The sequence below is a fragment of the Erpetoichthys calabaricus genome, chromosome 1 (assembly GCF_900747795.2).
Source record: "Erpetoichthys calabaricus chromosome 1, fErpCal1.3, whole genome shotgun sequence".
Classification (NCBI taxonomy): Eukaryota; Metazoa; Chordata; class Cladistia; order Polypteriformes; family Polypteridae; genus Erpetoichthys; species Erpetoichthys calabaricus.
This window is the reverse complement of record NC_041394.2, coordinates 227,134,789-227,159,329: the sequence shown is the minus strand read 5'-3', so window position 1 is coordinate 227,159,329 and position 24,541 is coordinate 227,134,789. Positions and strand designations below refer to the sequence as shown.

The window sequence follows — 24,541 nt, the reverse complement described above, 5'->3', positions numbered from 1 at the left end:
AGATGAGTAATTTTCAGTGTTTCACTTTTGTCTCTTCACTTTCCTTCCAAGTATTTAAACCAAATAGTGCACAATAAATACACACAGGTGTAAATGAAAACAAGTTAAATGGAGAAATGCTGGTTTCTTTTGTCATTAGCATCTTATTGCTAATAAGGAGAAATTAAAAACCAAGAATTCAGCTGTTTAAGACTAAAATAAGCAATAAGGGTTCAAAATCTTAATGAGCGAGACAACTAACATGAAGCAGAAGTATTGCTTGAGCAATAAGTGCTTCTTATTAAGCAATTGGGTTGGTACAAAAACCTGCAGCCACTCTGGCCCTCCAGGAATGACTTTGCCCACCCCTGCTGTAGAACATTGTTTTTTAATAATTTTTTTTTTTCTCATGACTCAATTTTGCCTTATTTGTGTATTTGACACAAAGAAATGCCACTGGCAGTCATTCTGTCTGCTTTAGAGAATTGCCAGCATAGGTAATAGTGGGGGCTATGATCGTAAGACACCACACAAAGCATATACATCCCTTTCCCATTGAGCACTATTGTGAATCATGACTCTGTGTGACCCAAATTCAGACAGCAACGCAACCCATAGATTAAGATCCTATGTTGTAGAATTTTATAGCAGAAATGTAGGCAGGGGGTGGGCTAAGATCTCCAGAACTGTGTCCAACTTTATCCATGCAGTCCCTAGAGATTTACTGACTTAAGTTTTTGTTTTCCTCTCCTGTCTTGTCAACTTGCTATATCTCAGCAATAACATTGATTGACATGTACTGTTAGGATCCATCTTTGTTAGATCGATCAATCAGAATTGCTTTGTTTTACTGAGTGTTTTTTACCTAATTTGTTGTTTTATGTGTATACTATATGTAATTTGTTTAAATATTTATTCTCGTTACATTGCTCTGAAACTGCACTCGGTAAAGAAGTGCTATACAAAAATAAAATTAACTTAAGTCTGACAGGACAATTTTACTATGAATTTTAACCAAATAATTGTGACAGGTAGAGTAGCTGGTATTCCTTTCAAATTAAACTTAAAAGTGGAAGACTGGAGCTAAAGTCCCTGTTACACTACTGATTATTTTCCAGTGATTTTCAGTCACTTGATTCCATTTACATAATCTTAGTGAGTCTATAGCAAACATGGTGCACTCCTGTGACCACCAGCGACTCCATCAGCTTTCTGGTTTGATATTGTCTTAAGTCATGAGGCAGGCTCTGTGTGTATGAGTGCTGAATGTTGGTGTTTTGGAACTTTCAAACAGAAGAGGAACTTGTCTTTCTAATGTCTTGTGTTTGTCATACCATAACAGAATGGAAAAAGGAAATAAAGGGCAGAGATTGCGACTGAACTCTCTATACCATCAAAACTTTTGTATAAAACTGCCTGTAAGAACGTGGCAAGCTTGCAATAATGTTGAAATTTGAAACTGTGCTACAAAGTCGCCTTAGGGTCATGTAATTTATCATCCCTTTCAATTTACAATCATGTAAACGGACATCATCATCATTTGTATTACATATAGGAAGTAAAAATGTTCGGTTTGAATACACAATGGGCAGTCTGAAAATCGAGAGTACACCTTATGAGAAGGATTTAGGAGTTGTATTGGACTGTAAGCTATCAACTTCCTGACACTGTTCAGGAACCACTAAGAAGGCAAACAGAATGTTAGGTTATATAGCGCGGTGTGTGGAATGCAAGTCCAAGGAGGTTATGCTCAACCTTTATAATGCACTGATGAGGCCTCATCTTGAGTACTGTGTGCAGTTTTGGTCTCCAGGCTACAAAAAGGACATAGCAGCACTAGAAGTATCCCAGAGGAGAGCGACTAGGCTGATTCCAGGGCTACAGGGGATGAATTATGAGGAAAGATTAAAAAGAGCTGAGCCTTTTCAGTTTAAGCAAAAGAAGATTAAAAGAAAATTATGAATGGAATTAATACAGTGGATCGAGACTGTTATTTTAAAATGAGTTCATCAAGAACACGTGGACACAGTTGGAAACTTAAGGGTAAATTTCACACAAACATTAGGAAGTTTGTTTTTTTTTTTTTTTACACAAAGAACGATACACACTTACGCTACCGAGAAGTGTGGTATACAGTAAGACTTTAGGGACTTTCAAAACTCGACTTGATTTTTTTTTGGAAGAAATAAGTGGATAAGACTGGTGAGCCTTGTTGGGCTGAACGGCCTGTTCTCATCTAGATTGTTCTAATGTTCTAATCACATGAGAAGATCGGCAACTGCGGTCATCAAGTTTGAAATTATCTCTGACCAGACTACATGCAATGTACCACCTGCTTAAGTGTCAGATTATCTGCTGTGGTTGTCAATAATGATTGATAAATTAATGAAATTAGCAAAATGGATACTGAAATTACTTATTTAAAAATAATACAAAGACTTTAGAAGTAATATGTAAAAGAATTACTTTCAAGATACTCAATAATCTACTTCTGTTTAAGAAAACACTGACGTTAGTCAATAAACTAGCCTTATTTAGGCAGGATATTTAGTGTTACACAAAACTTGTTAGCACAGATAAGGATTCTAAAAAACAAGCTTCAATGTAAAGTATATTGGCCAGTACATTTGCATGAGCTATAAAAAGGAAATTGCCCAAGGGCCATTTTTATGCAGTGCTATTTGTCATAATATTGTTATGCTGACATTTTTGCCCAGTTACAAGATGTATCACATTTTCTAATCAAAGATCATACCGTTAGGAGGAAGTACTATTCTGTATGATTAAATATTTCAGCCAGGTTGGTATGAAAACCCAATGGGATAATTACCTACTGGAACATATAATCACATTATAATGTTACTCCTGCACAAGTTTTCAGCACTGACTGCCAGGTAATGAAATTATGGAATTTACATCACAGCTATTTGGAATTTAACCACCTATGTTCATTGGTAGCTGGCCATTTTTATCACTTTTCAAATAAATCAAAACTGCAAAGTCTAAAGGGTTTAAGAATGTGAAATATAAATGCAGTGCTTATTAAATGGTTTTGGTTTAATTAACTGCTAACCTTCATTCATCTCAAATCAAGGCTGTAAATACTAACATTTGCTCACTTTTCATGTTTTAAATTTCCTATCTTCTTTGTTGACAGCTTGTCATTTTGTTTATGTGTGTAATGCAATTTTCCACCTAGGATAGAAGCACAAATGAGAGTATATGAAGCATAAATGCCTGCTCTTAAAATGTATACACAGGGACTGAATATTACCATAGAGAATTGTGTTTCCAAACCGTATGCTTTATAATCAAATGGAATTTAAAAAAGAAGTTTCTTAGTATCCTAGTGTAAATAAATCATCTTTAAATCTTTGTTGCTTCACAAAATTTCTCATATCTTAACATCTTGCCGTGAAGCAGAACACTTGTTTAAAGCTTATCTGGTCCTTATGGTGGGATTTTTAAGCTTAGGAAGTGTTTAAGTAGTGTTTATTATGCATCACTGATTCCCTTTTTATGTCTGTACCATTGCATCCAAGCACACAAAATCTAAACCTTTGAATTGACCATCCACACAACTAAAGGCTATAAATACTGTCAAGATGCTCTTCAGGGGTTTTGTTCTATAATGACACTCTGGGCTTATATAATATAGGAAACTGGTTTCGCTTTAGTGTTGGAAAGTACATTTCAAATTGGCTAAACTGTCACATGAATAAGCTAGTGGAGAAATCAACTATCTAATAAAAACTCTTATTATAAACCTAGTAAAATATCATCATGTCTCAAGTAGCAGCAATATAAATGCTATGATTTATTGTGCTATCATTTTAATACATAATCAAGTTCAGAAAGTAACACACTTGTTTTATATTAACATTTTTTTTATTGATGCTTTCCTTTGTCTAGGAATTCAGTATAATCAAACTCAGCATGTAAAGCAATACATACAATTCAGGTATGTCATCTTGAAGCCTGCAAGATCACAATCAGGGAAGGAAAAAAATACTCACAGACTAAAGTGTACATAATAATATTTTTATCTGAAGCATCAATTATGGCCTGACAGGCACACTACTTAGTACACTGCTATCTCTTTTTTAAATAAAAGAATATTGAAGAATGAATTTGACAAGCTGCAGAGAAGAAGCAGAGTTGTGACAGTACTGTTTATGCATGAAATGCTGATTCAGCAGCATATATAACAGCTGAGCTCCTTAAGAAAATTAATTTAGTAACTGAGCAATGAGCATATAACACATAAGTCAAATTCATTAGGGATGTCCCGATGGCAGTAAGAAGTGTCTTTCCTATCCATATAACCAAAAATTCTTGATAACTACTGTTGAATATGGAAATAAACATGCATTATTCAGCCGTTCCAAATCAATCGCAAAAAAATTTGATTGCCTGAATATCTCACACACAGCAATGTGCATACACACTTGTACGCACCAAAATACCTACACAGTTCACCTGAGAGAATGTCCTTCTCAAACTACGTCTACCCCATTCAGTAGCACTGAAATTAATAACTTCAACTGAACAACATAAGAACTCACAGTTGAAGCCAAAGTGTTGTTTTTATTAATTCAGCTCAGCAGTTTAAAGTTAGGTATGCAAAAAGTGCAAGGTATAACAGAAATATACTTTAAATAAAGTAATGCTGCATTAAGGGTTTGTGCATCTAAACAACATTAATACAAACAGTGGACACAAGTTTACGTTATAAATACACAACTTATTATCACTACTTCAAAAGTAAGTTTACAATGTGGAGTTTTAGAGAAAAGACACAACAACAAAGCCTGGAAATTTGAAAGAAATCTAGAGAACTGACTTTCATTTTTGAAAGTGCAGCCGTAAACTACAGTACTATGAATTCACTATTCACACAGTGAACATACTATGCTTAGCTAACGCCAACATTTTCTAGAGCAGCATACTAAATCATAAATATTTAAGTACTCATGAAAATACAGTATAGAATGTTACACTTACTAAATTATTGCTTTTAAAATGTTACTAGAAAATATAAAAAATTCAGACAAGAAATGCCAAATCATCAAATGAATCATCATTATTAAGAGGATATTTGGCTTTCTGGTAGTTGTGAGTCTTTACAGTACTATAGTGAAATGTTGTGTTATGCTATGTTATGCAGCTTGGAATGAACTCACAGATTTTACATTGGTTATTTGAATGAGATTAAGCTACAATGTACTGGAAATCAAGTTTTAACCAGACATGGAAATTTTGGTCAAGAATCCACATTTTATAGGCAGGAAAATCTGGTCTACAGACCATAAAGCAATGGGATTGAATAACCTAGCTGAGAAGACAAAAATATGAAAAAAGAAAAGAAAAAAAAATATCTAAAATGTGTTACTCCAAGAAATATTTCTTTTGAGGTTTCAATAAGGCATGAACCACTAGTTAATCTAGTAATTAAATTAGTATTAATAATCCTATTGGAATAGTGAAACCCCAAATCTCTCTCTCACACACACACACACTCACTTTATGTATTTAAATCAATATATTTAAATATATGCTTAATTATTAATAAAAAATATCATTTCTTTACAGTTTATATCAAAAAAATAAAAGTAATATTAGCAAATATTACGCTGGCTAATTTCAGCTGGTCTGGAATCTAAACCATGCAGGATTCAGTGATCTCTTCACATGTGAACTCCTCTTCTATTCCTCTTGCAAACAGTTTGATCAGTTGGCAATGAACCCTACAGAATAACAACAATAATGAAAACATGGTATTACTTAATATATGAGTTCAAAAAATTAAATAATGGCTTTATTTAACACATTTAATTCAAATGAATTTATTCTTGCTACCACTTATGAACCAAATGCATCACACATAACAATTAAAAATAAAGTGTAACAAAAAAGGAATGCACCATAAGCACAAAATATGTTAATATTTTTTGTGCCCAAACTAAACTTGAAAAAGTCAACCATATAGTGAAAAAAAATCACTGGTATCATGCATTTACATTTTTCTCAAATCTTTTTTTAATATTTCAAGGTTCTTCTATTATCCCCTTTTAACTAATTCAATACATAAATGACAGCCATCTGTCTGGATTGGTCCAGGTCTAAATTCATACCCTATCCCACCATCCCTCCTTCAAATTGTTAATGATGATGGATTACATTCTTTACTCTGTTCTCCTTGACCTCACTGGTTTTTTACACTATTAATCACTACAGTAGATACCTTTGCAGGCCCTGAAGAGCTGCATTAGACTAACAGGAACCTGTTACTCTTAAAAGTGGCTTTTCTTCTTTGTCAGCATGCAGTCATTTTCTCTAGAGGTGAAATCAAGCAGCTCCCTGCAGCCTTGTCCCTCTTGGATATCTAACTACAGACATAATATTCTTAGAGGCATTTCAGCAATAGATACTTGGTACTGATGCACTGCATGACTCAATGGGGTCAATATTTAGATGTCAACTAGCAGAAAAACAGATAATTTTTTTTGTAAAGGTCCCTAGCAACTCTTGATATGGCCATTTTATTTTTGCTGTAAATCTAACACCCTGTATTATGTTTAACACCTCCAGTACAGAATTTAGGAATTTTCTCCTAACTTAGTAATTTTACTCATGTTTTCTATGTAGAGTTCTTTTCCCACAACAGGATTAGAGAGATAGAATATATAAAGATGATTGCATTTTCAAGTTCTAAAGTTTATTCTTATGAAGACAATGAAACCGAGGCTTCATCCAGACTACATTTTCTTTTAAAAACTATGACATTTGTCTCTGTTTTTGCCTTTTCGTCTACAGTAGCCCAATGTTTTCAAACCCTGAAAATGAACATCTTTTAAAACGGTCGTCAGAGCCAGATACTTTTGAAAATGCAGTGTTATACAGAGTTTTCAGAAAATTATACTCTAATCACATTCTTATTGTTTTGTGCTCATTTTGCTTATTTTGTTACCCTTCACTTCTTATTACAATGTTTCATTCACTAATTCTTCACTCTTCACAGAAGAAAAGCATATTCCAAGATTGCAGGCATATAAGAGTTGTTTTTCATTGCACTTTTTGTGCTGCTTACCACTATGCATCTAAATTGTGTTTTTTTGAAAACTGCATACATGCGCAAAAGGCAAATTTACCAGTTGCTACAGTTTTGCGATAAATCCTTTGGCCAGTGGCATTACCATTATAGGGAAAAATTCAGAGCCCCATGAAAATCAGATTATAAATAACTCATATCAATGATTATAACTTAAACTTAACCTCTTTAATAAGGAGGAGCACTTCCTGCAATGAAATTAATTACATGGTACTTAACGAAATGGATGGGTGTTGAATGCAGCCAAGCTCCCAATAACAGGACAGAGAAATACATGAAAAGCTCAGTGTAGTAAATTGAAGATACAGACATACATATGCACACATTTATTTATTACCTCAACTGAGTTAGTTTTACAAATGTTGTTTGGTACAAGTTGCACTCTGATTGGTGTGGACTACTTATAATCAATTCTCTCATGAATAAACATATACAAGAAAAGTGTTTAGCGCCATGTGTCATTCTAGCATTTGCAGTGTTTTTATTTAATGACAAGACAACCAGTTCTGAAGACTGTTACTTCAAATGTTATCAGTGCACTAGGCAATCCACTGCGGTGCTTTAAAGAATTTCTTTCTTTTTCTATGCTGTGAACATGCTATCAGAATCCGGTAAGCAGTGATACTTTAGAATGCTCATAAAACACAAAGGAATCTGATTTCCAAGGGGCTGCAAGTTTTCCACTACAAACTCCCCTCACTGAATGAAGGCTCAAAGTGCTATAACAAGATCACAGGTAAATACAAACTTTACAAAATACTAATTATATTATGCATACACATAAACCCTCAGATTTGTTAAAAACACAGGAAAACAAAGCAGTTGAACACTGATTAATATAAAAAAACTTTACAATATCTGATCATTAACAATATTGATATACCTATACCCAAAAGATCACATGAACCAAGTTATACTGAGTGTGCACCTGCTTCCAATTACCTATGTATAGGTAAGGAATGTGTAATAATTGCATATAATATAGTATTAGATTCCTACAAATAACTAGGAAAAAAAAACTACTTCTAACTGGTATTTAATCATTTACAACACTATTGGGTGGTTGTGTAGTGGTGCAGTGGTTTATACTGCCAACTCCCGAACTCCTGGAGACTTTCTTTGAAATAACAAGTTGGGTGCTGACTAAACAAAATTTGACTGTTACAATTGTGCCAGCCACAGGGGATGCACAAACCAGTCTGTTTCTTCGTGCCAGTCCCAAGCCCGGATAAATGGGGAGGGTTACGTCAGGAAGGGCATCCATCCATCCATCCATTTTCCAACCCGCTGAATCCGAACACAGGGTCACGGGGGTCTGCTGGAGCCAATCCCAGCCAACACAGGGCACAAGGCAGGGAACCAATCCCGGGCAGGGTGCCAACCCACCGCAGAGGAAGGGCATCCGGTGTAAAATTTTGCCAAATCAATATGTGGACAACAATACAAATTTCCATACTGGATCGGTCGAGCCCCGGATTAACAACGACCGCCACCAGTAATGTTAGCCAATAAGATGCTGGCGGAAATTGGGCTACTGTTGGCTGAAGAAGAAGATGTGTCCGGAAGAAGGAGGAAAGAGAGTGGAACTAAGGGTAGGAACTTTGAATGTTGGCAGTATGACTGGTAAGGGGAGAGAGTTAGCAGATATGATGGAGTGAAGGAAGGTTGATATATTGTCCGTGCAAGAGACTAAATGGAAGGGGAGTAAGGCCAAGTGGATCGGAGGGGGATTCAAATTGTTCTATCATGGTGTGGATAGGAGGAGAAATGGAGTAGGGGTTATTCTGAAGGAACAGTATGTGGAGGTGAGAGAAATGGAGTAGGGGTTATTCTGAAGGAACAGTATGTGGAGGTGAAAAGAGTGTCAGACAGAGTAATGATTATGAAGCTGGAAATTGGAGGTGTGGTGATAAATTTTGTTAGTGCATTTGCCCCACAAGTTGGGTGTGCAGTGGATGAGAAAGAAGGTTTTTGGAGTGAGTTGGATGAAGCGATGAAAAGTGTACCCAAGGGACAGGAAGTGGTGATTGGAGTGGATTTCAATGGACATGTTGGTGAAGGGAACATAGGAGACGAGGAGGTGATGGGTAGGTATGGTGTCAAGGAGAGGAATGAAGAAAGTCAGAGGATAGTGGATTTTGCCAAAAGGATGGACATGGAGGTGGTGAATACGTATTTTAAGAAGAGGGAGGAACATAGGGTTACGTACAAGAGTGGAGGAAGATGCACACAGGTAGATTACATACTATGCAGAAGAGTCAATCTGAAGGAGACTGAAGACTGCAAAGTGGTGGCAGGGGAAAGTGTAGTTAAGCAGTATAGGATGGTGGTCTGTAGGATGACACTGGCGATCAAGAAGAGGAAGAGAGTGAGGGCAGAGCCAAGGATCAAATGGTGGAAGTTGAAAAAGGAAGACTGCAAGGTTGTGTTTAGGGAGAAGGTGAGAAAGGCACTGAGTGGTAGTGAAGAATTACCAGACAGATGGGAAACTACAGCAGATGTAGTAAGGGTGACAGTAAGAAGGGTGCTTGGTGTGACATCTGGACAGAGGAAGGAGGAAAAGGAAACCTGGTGGTGGAATGAGGAAGTACAGGAGAGTATACAGGAGAAGATGATGGCAAAGAAGAAGTGGGATAGTCAGAAAGATGCAGAAAGCAGACAAGAATACAAGGAGATAAGGCATAAGGTGAAGAGAGAGGTGGTGAAGGATAAAGAAAAGGCGTATGATGAGTTGTACGAGAGGTTGGACACTAAGGAGGGAGAAAAGGACCTGTACAGATTGGCTAGACAGAAGGACCGAGCTGGGAAAGATGTGCAGCAGGTTAGGGTAATAAAGGATAAAGATGGAAACGTACTCACAAACGAGGACAGTGTGTTGAGCAGATGGAAAGAGTACTTTGAGAGGCTGATGAATGAAGAGAATGAGAGAGAGAGAAGAAGTTGGATGATGTGGAGATAGTGAATCAGGAAGTGCAACGGATTAGCAAAGAGGAAGTAAGGACAGCTATGAAGACGATGAAGAATGGAAAAGCCATTTGTCCAGATGACATACCTGTGGAAGCATGGAGGTGTTTAGGTGAGATGGCAGTGGAGTTTTTAACCAGATTGTTTAATGGAATCTTGGAAAGTGAAAGGATGCCTGAGGATAAAGAGTAATAATAAAGGGGATGTGCAGGACTGTAGTAACTACAGGGGGATAAAATTGATGAGCCACAGCATAAAGCTATGGGAAAGAATAGTGGAAGCTAGGTTAAGAAGTGAGGTGATGATTAGTGAGCAACAGTATGGTTTCATGCCAAGAAAGAGCACCACAGATGCGATGTTTGCTCCGAGGGTGTTGATGGAGAAGTATGGAGAAGGCCAGAAGGGGTTGCATTGTGTCTTTGTGAACTTGGAAAAAGCATATGACAGGGTGCCTCGAGAGGAGTTGTGGCATTGTATGAGAAAGTCGGGAGTGGCAGAGAAGTATATAAGAGTTGTACAGGATATGTACGAGGGAAGTTTGACTGTGGTGAGGTCTGCGGTAGGAGTGACAGATGCAGTCAAGGTAGAGGTGGGATTACATCAGGGATCGGCTCTGAGCCCTTTCTTATTTGCAATGGTGATGGACAGGTTGACAGACGAGATTAGACAAGAGTCCCCGTGGACTATGATGTTTGCTGATGACATTGTGATCTATAGCGATAGTAGGGAGCAGGTTGAGGAGACACTGGAGAGGTGAAGATATGTTCTAGAGAGGAGAGGAATAAAGGTCATTAGGAACAAGACAGAATACATGTGTGTAAATGAGAGGGAGGTCAGTGGAATGGTGAGGATGCAAGGAGTAGAGTTGGCGAAGGTGGATGAGTTTAAATACTTGGGATCAACAGTACAGAGTAATGGGGACTGTGGAAGAGAGGTGAAAAAGAGAGTGCAGGCAGGGTGGAATGGGTGGAGAAGAGTGTCAGGAGTGATTTGTGACAGACGGATATCAGCAAGAGTGAAAGGGAAGGTCTACAGGACAGTAGTGAGACCAGCTATGTTATATGGTTTGGAGATGGTGGCACTGACCAGAAAGCAGGAGACACAGCTGGAGATAGCAGAGTTAAAGATGCCTAGATTTGCACTGGGTGTGACGAGGATGGATAGGATTAGAAATAAGTACATTAGAGGGTCAGCGAGATTGCGTTGGTTTGGACATGTGCAGAGGAGAGATGCTGAGTATATTGGGAGAAGGATGCTAAGGATAGAGCTGCTAGGCAAGAGAAAAAGAGGAAGGCCTAAGAGAAGGTTTATGGATGTGGTGAGAGAGGACATGCAGGTGATAGGTGTAACAGAACAAGACGCAGAGGACAGTAAGGTATGGAAGAAGATGATCCACTGTGGCGACCCCTAACGGGAGCAGCCGAAAGAAGAAGAAGACAATTGTGCCTGCATGGATTATTCTCATGGTGCTTTGGCTTTCCTCCCTTTTTCCAAACAAACTGATTAGATTAAACAAGACTCCTAAGTGACCCTGCATGAATGAGTTTGGATTTGTGCACGCATGTACCCCATATGGGACTGGAACACATCTAAGTTAGATCCTGTCTTTCATGCAGTTCAAAATGAGGTCCCTTACAACTTCTTACTGTATGTAGTAAGTATACAAAATGGATGGATGGATAAATGCACTATAAATACTAAGACTCTCCAAATTATACATTAAATAAGCAGACTTTATTCTATTTGTGTGATTTTTTTATTGTGCCAATTATATTCATTAGAAACAAACTAAGAATATGCTGAAAACTCATTAGGGCTAATGCCAAAAGATATGTGCTGAAAACAAGACACCAACATAGCTTTGCCCGCTCACAGTTTAAGTGGGACTAACAACTCGACAACAAAGGCTGTGCTTTCTGAACATTTTTGGGAGTATCTTATGGATTTTGGCTTATTGATCCAACAATCACTTTTAAATGCTCCTATAATTTACCATTTTATTGCAATCACCTGTTTTTGTAATCTCTTATTATATTTTAAATGTACATATACAGTACATCAGCTACAACTGGAACATCTGTGATGATCTAAAAGTAGTGGCACTGATATTAGGATTGCAGCTTGGATATATTAAATATTGTTGCTTCATTTGTGAATGGGAAAGCTATTCTAAAAAAAAGAACTAGCTGTTCCATAAACATTTTGATTCAGGGCAGGAAAGTGTGACACATAAACCAACCAATTAGCCCAATAAAGATATTTTTGCCTCCTCTTCATATGAAACTTGAACTGATGAAAAATTTCATGAAAGCAATGAATGAAGAAGGTGAATGATTTTCACAACTGAGACAGATGTTTCCAATAATAACTAATACCAAGTGTAGGAAGGCATTTTTGTTGCTCCACATATCAGTCATGTCATCAGTGTCAAGCAATTTGAAGACCTGCTAGCGGGGACAGAGAAAATCACATCGAAGGCATTCAAGGATGTTGTTGAGCATTTTCTTGGTACCTATAGAGCACCAAACTATATACTTCTACTTGACAACATGCTTCAAGCATACAAAACAATGTAGTTCATCATGTCACTAAAGATTTATTTTCTGCATTCACACTTGGTCTTTTTCCCTTTTACTCTCGGTGCAGTCACTGACGAACATGGTGAAAGATTTCACCAGGACATTGTAACGATGAAAAAGAGGTATTAGGAAAAGGGCAATCCATCGAAGTTGACTACCACTGGATTATGAAACAAGAAGCATGACATGCCAAGGACAAAAGAAAATCAGCTGCAAAACATTTTAGCTCAACTTAACTAATAAAATTTGTCAGCATCAGTAAGTGATTAAAAATGCTAAATTCCATGACAGTAACTTTATTGATTCTCCAAATTCCTATGTGATGCAGTTAAACATGAAAATATATTTGTGATCTGTTTGAAACTGTCTATCGTCATTACCAACATTTTTGAGAAAGAAGTTTTAAAAAATGTGTGCATCCCTATGCATGCTGCATATGAAAAACACTACTGAAAAAATAAAATAAAAAGTCTATTAACATAGTCAAATATTTTACACAAACAAATATATAAGACATTGAAGGGTTTAGCTCAACTCTACTGTACATTCAAAAATGAGGCTGAAATTCACGAGAATACCTGCAAGCCACAATAAATCAACAAAATGCACATAGGGCTGTCAGTGCTATTCATTTCAAAATGGATAATTAATAGGGAACCCCTGGGCCACATCTGGCCTGCAACAGCCCATTGCACTTTTCCAAAAATCATTGTACAAAGACAAAAGCAGCATTTGAAAGTTGCGCTTCACTGGTGAAAGACATGTCATGGGACCAAGCAACCCCCACCACTAACCATCATAGCAGCTTTATGAAAAAGCAAGATAAAATATTCAGCAGCATTGCTATTTTTAAATATAAATGAAGAAAAAAAACATAAAATGAAGTGAAAATTGACAATTTGGAGGTAAAATATCTCCTTTACTTTAACACCTTTGTTTACGCTGGTATACATTTCACACAATGTGACAGCTAATCCACATCTGATCTGCAGCAGAAAAGTAGAAAGACAGTGGCAGTGTACCTATCACAAAGCAGGGGCTTTTTAAACCACTCATTAAGGACTTGGATTAACCAGTTCAATAAAGAAAAAGGAAATCCATATTTGGAGAAAACCAAGACTATAATAACATTCAATACTTACACAAGTCAGTTTTTTTTGTTACCACCAATGAGAGAGGAAGCAGTGTAATTTTTAATGTTAATTGAGATTTCCTTTTTATTGTTTTATGGTTTTAAATTAAAACCCAATGTATTATGTATATCAAGTTAGGGATTCTTGTCTTAAATGAAAAGTACTGTATAAGCAATATGTCATTTCAGGGCACTCGGAGAGACCAGATAAATACAGTACATACAAACAAAGTAACATTTAATTATATCATAGATAGATAAAAGGAAACAGTGGGGCAAATGCAGTTCAGGCTGAAAAATGTTCTCCACAAACATACAAGTATGCATTTCATTAAAGGCACCTGATCTTTCGTAATGTACTGCTGTTTCACATATTATTGTTTTTGGCTGCTCAGTTATTCAGCTTTGCAAATGACAAAGCAACTGGGAAGAAGGCAGGGCCCCACTATTTGAATGGATTATAAAAAAGTCACTTAAATAAGGAGTTACTTTAAACAATAGAAAAGCTACATAAATATATAAATATATTTGTTAAAAATTTTGCAAGTTAAACAAAAAAAGTACAGCAAGAAAAAACATATACACACATACATTATATATACATTTTATATATATATATATACTAGCAAAATACCCGCGCTTCGCAGCGGAGAAGTACTGTGTTAAAGAGGTTATGTAAACATATATATACATAAACATACTGTATATACATAAATATATACATATACACATCCACATATATATACATATATCAACATATATATACACATACATATATATATATATATATATATATACACACGCACGCAGACACATATACATATATATACATATACATATTTGTATATCTACATATATATACAGATATATACATATATATACATATTTGTATATCTACATATATATAAACATATATACATATATATACATATTTGTATATGTACATACATACACATATATCTATCTATCTATCTATATATATATATATATATATATATATATATATATATATATATACACACATACACATATATATATACATATATATATATATATATATACACATATATACATATATACATATATATATACATATATACATATATACATATATATATATACATATATATATATATATATATACATATATATATATATATATATATACACATATATATATATATACACATATATATATATACACATGCATATATATATATACATATATATATATATATACATATATACATATACACATATATATATATATACACATGCATATATATATATACATATATATATATATATACATATATACATATATATACATATATACATATATATATATATATACATATATACATATATATATACATATATACATATATATATATACACATGCATATATATATATACATATATATATATATATATATATATACATATATATATATATATATACATATATACATATATATATATATATATATATATACATATATATATACATATATACATATATACATATATATATACATATATACATATATACATATATATATATATATATACATATATATACATATATATATATATATATATATATATATATATATATATACATATATATATATATATATACATATATATATATATATATACATATATATATATATATATACATATATATATATATATATACATATATATATATATATATATACATATATACATATATATATATATATATATATATATATATATACATATATATATATATATATACATATATACATATATACATATATATACATATATATATATATATATATACATATATATATATATATATACATATATATATATATATATACATATATATATATATATATATATATATATATATATATATATATATATATATATATATATATATATATATATATATAGCTGATTACCCAGTGGATTCGCTGACTGAGTGCAAGAGAAAAAAATAAAATGTATGTATAAAATAAGTTTAATTGCCAAATTTATTTTTCCACAAATAAAGAGCACTTACAATAACATAGAAATCAATATAAACAACATTAACATCATTATCATTTGAGAATATGAAGTAATATATAAGAAGCACATTGCATATAAATATAAATTATTAAACAGTAAAATGTTCTTCTATAAAACAGTACTGTGGCTATTCGTTTGTCTGTCCAGGATTTTAAATGAGCTGTAGCTCGCAAACCATTTCACCTATTGACTTGAAATTTGGTACACAGATACTACGTCACGTCTACTATTCGCTTTCCCACACATATGAATACATATATATATATATATATATACACATACATATACACACACATACACATATATACATATACATACATAGTGCGTTGCAACACGGGCTGCGATTGTTACATGGGAGGGAGAGGACAAATCACAGCTTCCCGCTTTCTAATCGGGCTTGTGATTGCTGCTTTGACGGATGCCCAGATCCCACAGTATTTCCCCTTAGGAGAGGCGTTAGGCAAGTGTAATTGAATAGCGGTGCTGCAAGTTATTACTCTTTTTATCTTTATTTTATTTTATTGTAGAATCAACTCACAGCTGCGCGCACCAGTGCGTGCGTGGCGGATGCGTACGGCTGACGTTTTCATTGTCTACCACCTTCGCTAATCATTCTTGAGGCAGATTGAAGAGTTAAGTGCCAGCTTAACTGAAAAATTAAAGAAAACATACTAAGTTTTAAAAAAAATCAGTTTTAACGGGTAAAGATGCCGACGAAAGAAGAGAAGCAGCGGGACGCTAGGGTCAAGAGCTGCTCATTAAGCAGCAAGCTCATCAACCTCTGAGCAAACGAATGGTAAACGTACAGAGAAAGAGGATAAATACTATGAATGGTCATGTCAAGTGTATTCACTCCACGTTATCGTGCAGTGCGCTGTTACTGGTATTTTGATAAAAGAATCTGAATAACATATAAGAAGCGTATAAATTATTAAACAGTAAAACATTAACATTTAAGAAGTAAAGATACATTGAGTACTACTGTAGTGCTTTCGGGTATAGTACATTTTTTGTTTGCCCATTACATGCATAAATGTATACATTTTTTGGTGTACCTACCCAAGAACACGTGACATGACCCGGCAGTTAAAAATTTATCGCTCCAGCAATTTTAACTCTGTTACAAAGTCATCTAATATGGTATTGCAAACGGCAGCGGGAGCGTTTCTATAAACTCAATTTAAACTTACTGTTTACACCGTGCTTTGAAGATGCATAGTATGCGACACGTGTTTCGCCGTAATTGTGGGCTCATCAGGAGTACACAGTCACTGCACTCCCTTACGGGAATCGATCCTCGGACGTAGAGGCGAAGCCCCTAACGTTGTGCCACGGCGTGAGGTTCGTTCATTTGACAGCATATAGATCGGGGTAATTACATTGCAGGCATTCGTAGTCTGATTCACAATCTGATTGTATGGGTGGTTACCTACCAGGTAACGCTTGTGGTTGGTGAGCAAGTCGGCTAACTTCTGTCACGGTGCCCTCTTTCAGTTGCGAGAAGCAGATCATACAATGGTTGAAATAGTTTAATATATATAGCAAAATCACCGCGCTTCGCAGGGGCGAATATGGTATTGCAAACGGCAGCGTTTCTATAAACTTAAAGTTACGGTTTATACCGTGCCTTGTTTCATATTCTTTTCCTACCTTATCAATTGTGTAATGTGTTTTTTGAACAGGTTTGATTCATGGAAGAGATCACTCCTGCTGCGTTCAGTCACTTCACGTGAGCCACTGTCTTGTGTGATGTTGCGATGTCCACGGGTTTATTTAATGTTAGCTAAGACCCGGCAGTTAAAAGTTTCTCGCTACAGCAATTTTAACTCTGTTACAAAGTGATGCAAACTCTCGTTTATACCTCGTGTCTTCTCATTAAACTTGTATCTCGCGAATATGGCATTGCAAACGGCAGCGGGAGCGTTTCTATAAAGTTAAGGTTACGGTTTACACCGTGCTTTTTTATACCTCGTGTCTTCTCATTAAACTTGTATCTCGCGAATATGGTATTGCAAACGGCAGCGGGAGCGGTTCTATAAAGTTAATTTAGACTTACGGTTTACACCGTGCTTTTTTATACCTCGTGTCTTATGAAGATGCTTGTATGCGTCACTCACTCGCTTCTTATTGTTTCGCTGCCTTGTCAATTGTGTAATGAATGTTTTCTTCTGTGCTCTTTGGGGCTCCTCCTTCTTTTCTACGTACTGAGTTCACAGTCAGTTCACGTGATTACGTGGGAGGCGTGATGACGCGACACGCAACTCAGTCTCCTACGGCCATCTTGCTGCCTACCATTACAGTATATGGACAAAAAAGAGGTTCCAGTTATGACCATTACGCGTATAATTTTGAAATGAAAACTGCCTAACTTTTGTAAGTAAGCTGTAAGGAATGAGCCTGCCAAATTTCAGCCTTCCACCTACACGGGAAGTTGGAGAATTAGTGATGAGTGAGTCAGTGAGTCAGTCAGTCAGTCAGTCAGTCAGTCAGTCAGTCAGTGAGGGCTTTGCCTTTTATTATTATAGATATATATTGTCACAGGTGGCTGGGTGTGGTTGGCAATCAGCTGCCTATTTAAAGGTCTGCCTCCCGACAATCAAGGCTGGAGTCAGGTGAGGAGGTAGACAAGGTCGGAGAGGAGGCGGCAAGGAGAGGCCTGGAGTGTGTGAAGAGAGAGAAAGAGAAGAGGCTAGTGAAGGAGCCTGGACTTTGGGAGACTGTGGGGGTTTGTGATTTGGTGCACTTAGAGACTTATATTGTATATAGTGTAAATAAACGTGTGGTGATGGCTGGAAACGTGTCTGCCTGTCTGTGTCCGGGTCGCCTATTCCACAATATATATACAAGGCTGAAATGGGCCCCTAATTTAGCCAGGATATCAAGATATACTCTACTGATTTTGAAAGTTGCCCAGGGATCTTTTATGACCACAGACAGTCAAGACCTCAGTTTTATGTCTTATCCAAAGGACAGCACCATCTTTTACCAGTATCCCCATCACTGCATTGGGTCACTGGGATCCAAACAGAGACCACAGGATAAGTTCTCCAGTGGCCTCACCAACACTTCTTCTAGCAGCAACACAATCTTTTCCTAGATGCTCTCCCATCCAAGTACTGGCTGGGCCCAAACATGCTTAGCTTCAGGTGGATTACCTGTTCTAAAGTGCAGATGATATGGCAGTAATATAGATGTTTGTTACTTGTTTGTTTTTTATTAATGTGTTCAGAGTACAAAATAATAATATATATAGCCATTATCAGATGTTTTAAATTGTTTTCTTTTAGTCAGATATTTTAACACTATTAACCAAACAGGATTTTACCTATTGTGGTAAAATGTTTTTCTTGTAATTTACATGTGCTATGATTCTCCTGCATTCATACACTATTTATGCATGAAAAATTATTACAGGAAAAGATATTTGTGTAAATTATTATGACAGCATTTAGTGGTGTTAAGATCCACAGCACAAACAATATGAGTGCAGGATTATGGGCAACCAAGAACTTTATGTGAAGGATGCAGTGAATGTGTTTATAGCAAGGAAATTACACACATTGAAAATTTTACTTTTTGCCACCTTGACCTGTATTTGCATAAGATGCAGTGCAAACACAGACAGCCCAGGGAAAGGCTAGAATTTGGTCTAGTAAACAAATGTGCAAATTAGATTTTTTTGGCTGTAGGTCTTACATTTATATCTTCATACATTTAGGCACATAAAGAAAGTAAAAAATAAAGAAAGTAAAATATAACTCTTAACATCTGTATTTATTTGCATGCAACTACATAAATGGTGCTTTTAAGCTAAGTATTTTGTTTTTTCCCAAACTTTGAAATATATTTACCTGTGCAGTATGATCTGATTCTTAACGGAGGAGTGCTATACAGCAGTGCTCCGCAACCTTTTCTCACCTACGACACACCAAAGTTCTTCCTAGAATTCCGCGGCACATCAAAAGCCAAAATACAGTATATAGCAGTGCCGTAGCTTGGCCGGAGTTGGGGGGCGGTCCGCTCCGAGCGCCAGCTATTTAGAGGCGTCCAAACTACGGTACTTTACTTTTTTTTGTTCCTTGAAGAGGCGCAAAAAAAAATTTCTTTCAGCTTTGGGGCGTCAAATTTTTCACCGCCCCGGACAACATGAACTCCAGCTACGCCACTGATATATAGATATTAATTTAAATCACAAATTTTACAATAAATTTTCATTTTTTATTATATGTATACATTTATTATAAGTATACATACATAAAAACTATACTATATTTACTTTTATGCAATCGTAATAATTATTATAACATAATGACTGATTAATGTGCTACCTGCGCTTGTTTCAATGAACACAGAAGTTTTATATTCGGCTCAATATTTGACAGTGCAACCCGAAGTTCTTGGTCAAGATCTTTTAAGCATGACCGCTTATCATTTTTAATTAACACAAGAGTTGTTTGTCTTTTTTGGAGTAACTGGGATGGTTTGAATTTAGATGCCGATTTAGTTTACTGGGTGCCATTGCCTCGTTTGATAGCTGATCGCCGCAAATGATGCATTGTGGCTTTGGAGCCGTTTCGTCACCACACCACGAGAATCCATATCGAATGTAGTCTTCGTTGTACTTCCTTTTCACAATTTTCTGTTTTTTTTGCAACACTTGTGCTGGGTTCTTCATCATCTGTACGTGAAGACGAATCTTTTCCACATAAAAAATTATCCATATTTAAAGGGGTATAAAACTAAATATGAATCACACGAAGAACATTAACCGTACACAATTCAGCAACACAACTAATAGTAATGGATGATAACTACTGTCGCAAGACGAGTGAATGCGATGTAGCACGACTAATACATCGGCTTGAATTGAATCTAGGTGAGGGTACGGAGCGCTCTGCCTATCAAAGCGTACTACGGAGTTGTTTGGCGACTACGTAGGGCCTACGTCTTAGGCAACAGGCGCCAGGCGATGGGATTTATTATTTCAGAGAAATGACACATAAAATTACGAAACCTTTAAAAGGCTATTTAAGCGAATATTTCATTGCACGTATTCTCGTTATTGTGTTTCTAAGGAGGACCGTTGAAATATTATTTAGTTAGAAAATTGTCTTAATTGTCTTATTTGACCGCGTCACACCTGTATCGGCTCAAGGCACACCAGTGTGCCGTGGCACACCGGTTGCGGAGCACTGCTATACAGTATAACAGTAAATAAAATTTAAAATTGGTAATGGCGCAAATAGAGCTTGAGAAGGAGGAAGAGGAGTAGTAGTATTATTATTACATGTACATCGTACCTTAAAATTCTTACTGGTATCTCTGGCCAACATGCAACACATCAACATCGGGTGCCACGATGAACCACAATGTGTAATACAGTTTAGAAATGAACAAGATGTTTTATTAGGCATTTCTCATCATTAAAGAAGCTCAACACAACATCTATATATATAATTCACTAAGACGGAAGACAAGTAGCCACCCATGGAAAGCATGCCGGAAGGGGCGTGGATTCACTAAGCCGCCGACAAGTAAGCTGCCCATGGCGCACGCAGGAAGGAACCACGCCCACTCTAAGACCATTGGATTGTGACGACAACTCGCAGAGCCACGCCCACTAACTCGGACGCATCGACTGGGAAAAAATGCCGTCATTTATCTTCGTCTGGGCTACAGTACACATGGCACCTCTGAGCCACATTGACTTTTCGCTTACGACGCACGACCACGTGCACCATAGCAAACTGTTTTACACGCTACATGCAGCAATTCGTTTCTGCGACAAACATGCGTCTTCTTAGATGGTCCTGCAGGAACATGGAAAACATTACCCACCCACCAAAGCAGGACCATGTAAAAAGAGGCATGTTTGTCGTGGATGTGAATTGCTGAATGCAGCGTCTAAAACAGTTAATAGGCTGCAACAAAATTATGAAAGTAAGGGCGCATTTTTTCACACAAGCTGTGTGTGTGTGTGGGTGGGTTGGTGTTAGTTAGTTAATTAGTTCCTCGAAGGATTTCAACATTTAATATGCACAAGCGGTAACACTGCAAAAGCAGCCCAAACCAGAAAAGACGGCTGGCAAAAAGTGGCCGACAAATTAAACGCGTGTGCATTGTACTTACTGAAAGCAGTGTTACGGATTTTGCAAATGTTCATTTTTTTACCTCTGCTTAAAAATCATTTAAAAAGCGGCGTGATTATGCGGCGTATACTACGCCGCGGCTTGATATGCAGCGTTTATAACAGTTTGTTTGTCATGGATAATTTGCCTTTTACTATATAAACGCGTGTGCACTGTACTTACTGAAAGCAGCGTTACGGATTTTGCAAATGTTCATCATATATAATCCACCAAGTCTTCCGACCGTGCGGGCGCATTTTTTCACACAAGCTGTGTGTGTGTGTGGGTTGGTGTTAGTTAGTTAATTAGTTCCTCGAAGGATTTCAACATTTAATATGCACAAGCGGGGTTGGTGTTAGTTAGTTAATTAGTTCCTCGAAGGATTTCAACATTTAATCATCATCATATATAATCCACCAAGTCGTCCGACCGTGTGATACAAACGACAGAGCACCGCCCAAGAACTCGAACCGCTAGTGAGACACGCCCACCAACTCTAAGAGCACCAACTCTAATATGCCTGCCCGCCTGACTGTTACCAGCGTTCACCGCAATGTGCTGGAGTGTAAAACCAGCACAACTATCAGACGCTGTCTATATCTAAGAAGATATATAGATACTCATTATTCATCCGGCACGCTTCCACCCACGCTCTCAAGGCATTCACAGTACCTGCTCATGTGCTCGAACACAACAACTCGCCACACACAAATCTTGCTTTATTTGACTCAACACGGGAAACTTCACCCTGCCCGGACACGGAGAGGATTGACAGATTGATAGTTCTTTCTCGAATTGTTCCCCACGAATGAGGAATACCCACTGAGTGTGGGTCATACGCTCCCTCTGAATACGTCCATGCCCTGTTTACGCTCCCCACCCCCCTCCTACTACCGTGGTCGGGTGACTTGGTGGATTATATATAGAAAAGCAGCCGAAACCGCAAAAAAAACAATGAAAGGACAACGTGGCTCAGAGGTGCACAGACGACAGCGACTCAGGTGAGGAGTTGGGGGCAGCAAGTCTTTGATAGGCTGCAACAAACTGATGAAAGAACCGGCGCATTTTTTTCACACAAGCTGGGTGGGTGGGTGTTAGTTAATTAGTTACTCGAAGGATTTCAAGATTTAATATGCACAAGCGGTAACACTGCAAAATAAGCCCAAACCTGAGAAGACAGCTGGCAAAAAGTGGCCGACAAATTAAACGCGTGTGCATTGTACTTAATGAACGCACCGTTACGGATTTTCATTCAAAGCGCTATCCACACAGGGAGGAACCGGGAAGCGAACCCAAAATCTTCCACAGTCTCCTTACTGTTAACCAGCAACACTACCACTGTGCTACAAGGCAGAAAATGCAGTTAAAGAATGCACCGGGCTCAATTTTATTTTCACTTCTATTTGGACAACTGTGTTGTTCAGGAAGTGTTCACCCATCAATACATAATTATGCGGCGTATGCTACGCCGCGGGTTGGCTAGTATCTAAGATTTCGCTTATCATCTTACAGCAAACAACTATTTGAAGCAAGTTAAAGTATCAAGTACGCAAAAAACATGATGACACACTAAGAAACAGTAAAGCCTTGCATGTTTAGTCTGTGAAATGCAGCAATATTTATTTATTGATTGATTTTACACAGGTAATTAATTTTGGTGATATAAAAGATGGTTCATTCAAGACTATTTACTGAAATTTTGAAAAACAGAACATACTTTGCTTTAAGAGCAGAAGATTAACACAGAAAAAAGGTCTGAATATATGCTGGAAAACTGACTTCAATCTGAGGTTCTGTTGCAGTATTTTAAACTGCAGCCTAAAAGGCGCTGTTGTACCAAAAATTGAATTTCATGACAGAAATCAGGTGTTTTAGCAGCTATTCTTATTACACATTTAAACAAAGATTTAATTCAAAGTATTTTTGATTACTTTTTAAGTTTTAACATTTGAATATGACAAATGTATAGTAGAACTGAATTAGTGACATTAGTTATTCAATAATGAATGCTGCAACTGAAACTAGTACAAAGTATGATTAAAAAAATAATATGAATTAAAACAAATAAACAAACAATAAAAGCTGAAATATGATGTCAGCAATAGATTTGTACTGAATTCCAAGCAATGAAGCATTTCTAGCATTATATTTTATAGGATCAAATAATTTAATAAGAAAAGCTTATTGTCAGACTGATCAATGTGCTGTGATGGTTGAAATCTGGAATTTGTTCAGTTGTCGCATTTTACACAATTTAAAAAGGGGAAACATTGTTCCTAATGTTCTTGCAGAAATGTATCTACACAACAATGTGTACAAATAACATTTTCTTGGGTTCAACCATTTGAAATGAAATATATTTATTTTTAACACGTTAGTATATTCATAGTGTTGGTCTCTTCTGAATAACGTTATGACTAAAATCCTGCTGAGCCTATTGCAGAGACTTAAATAGCATTTTTATGGTACATTTATTAGAGCGGTTTCCTCAAGGATCCAGTGTCTAGGGTTCGAATTCCCCAGCTGGTTGTTGTCTGTGTGGAATCTGCAAATTTTCTCTGTGTATGCATATATTTTCTCC

The 24,541-nt window shown here is 36.4% G+C and overlaps 1 protein-coding gene across 1 annotated transcript in view; it reads right to left on the bottom strand.

Moving 5' to 3' along the window:
- Nucleotides 1–3,981: 3,981 nt before the first annotated feature.
- The window catches only part of cerk (ceramide kinase), a 191,243-nt gene continuing 170,683 nt past the window's right edge, over nt 3,982–24,541 (bottom strand). The window contains exon 14 of the mRNA XM_051935160.1: nt 3,982–5,726. Within this exon, the coding sequence (XP_051791120.1) occupies nt 5,639–5,726 (88 nt within the window). The 3' untranslated portion in view covers nt 3,982–5,638. The remainder of the gene's footprint in view (nt 5,727–24,541) is intronic.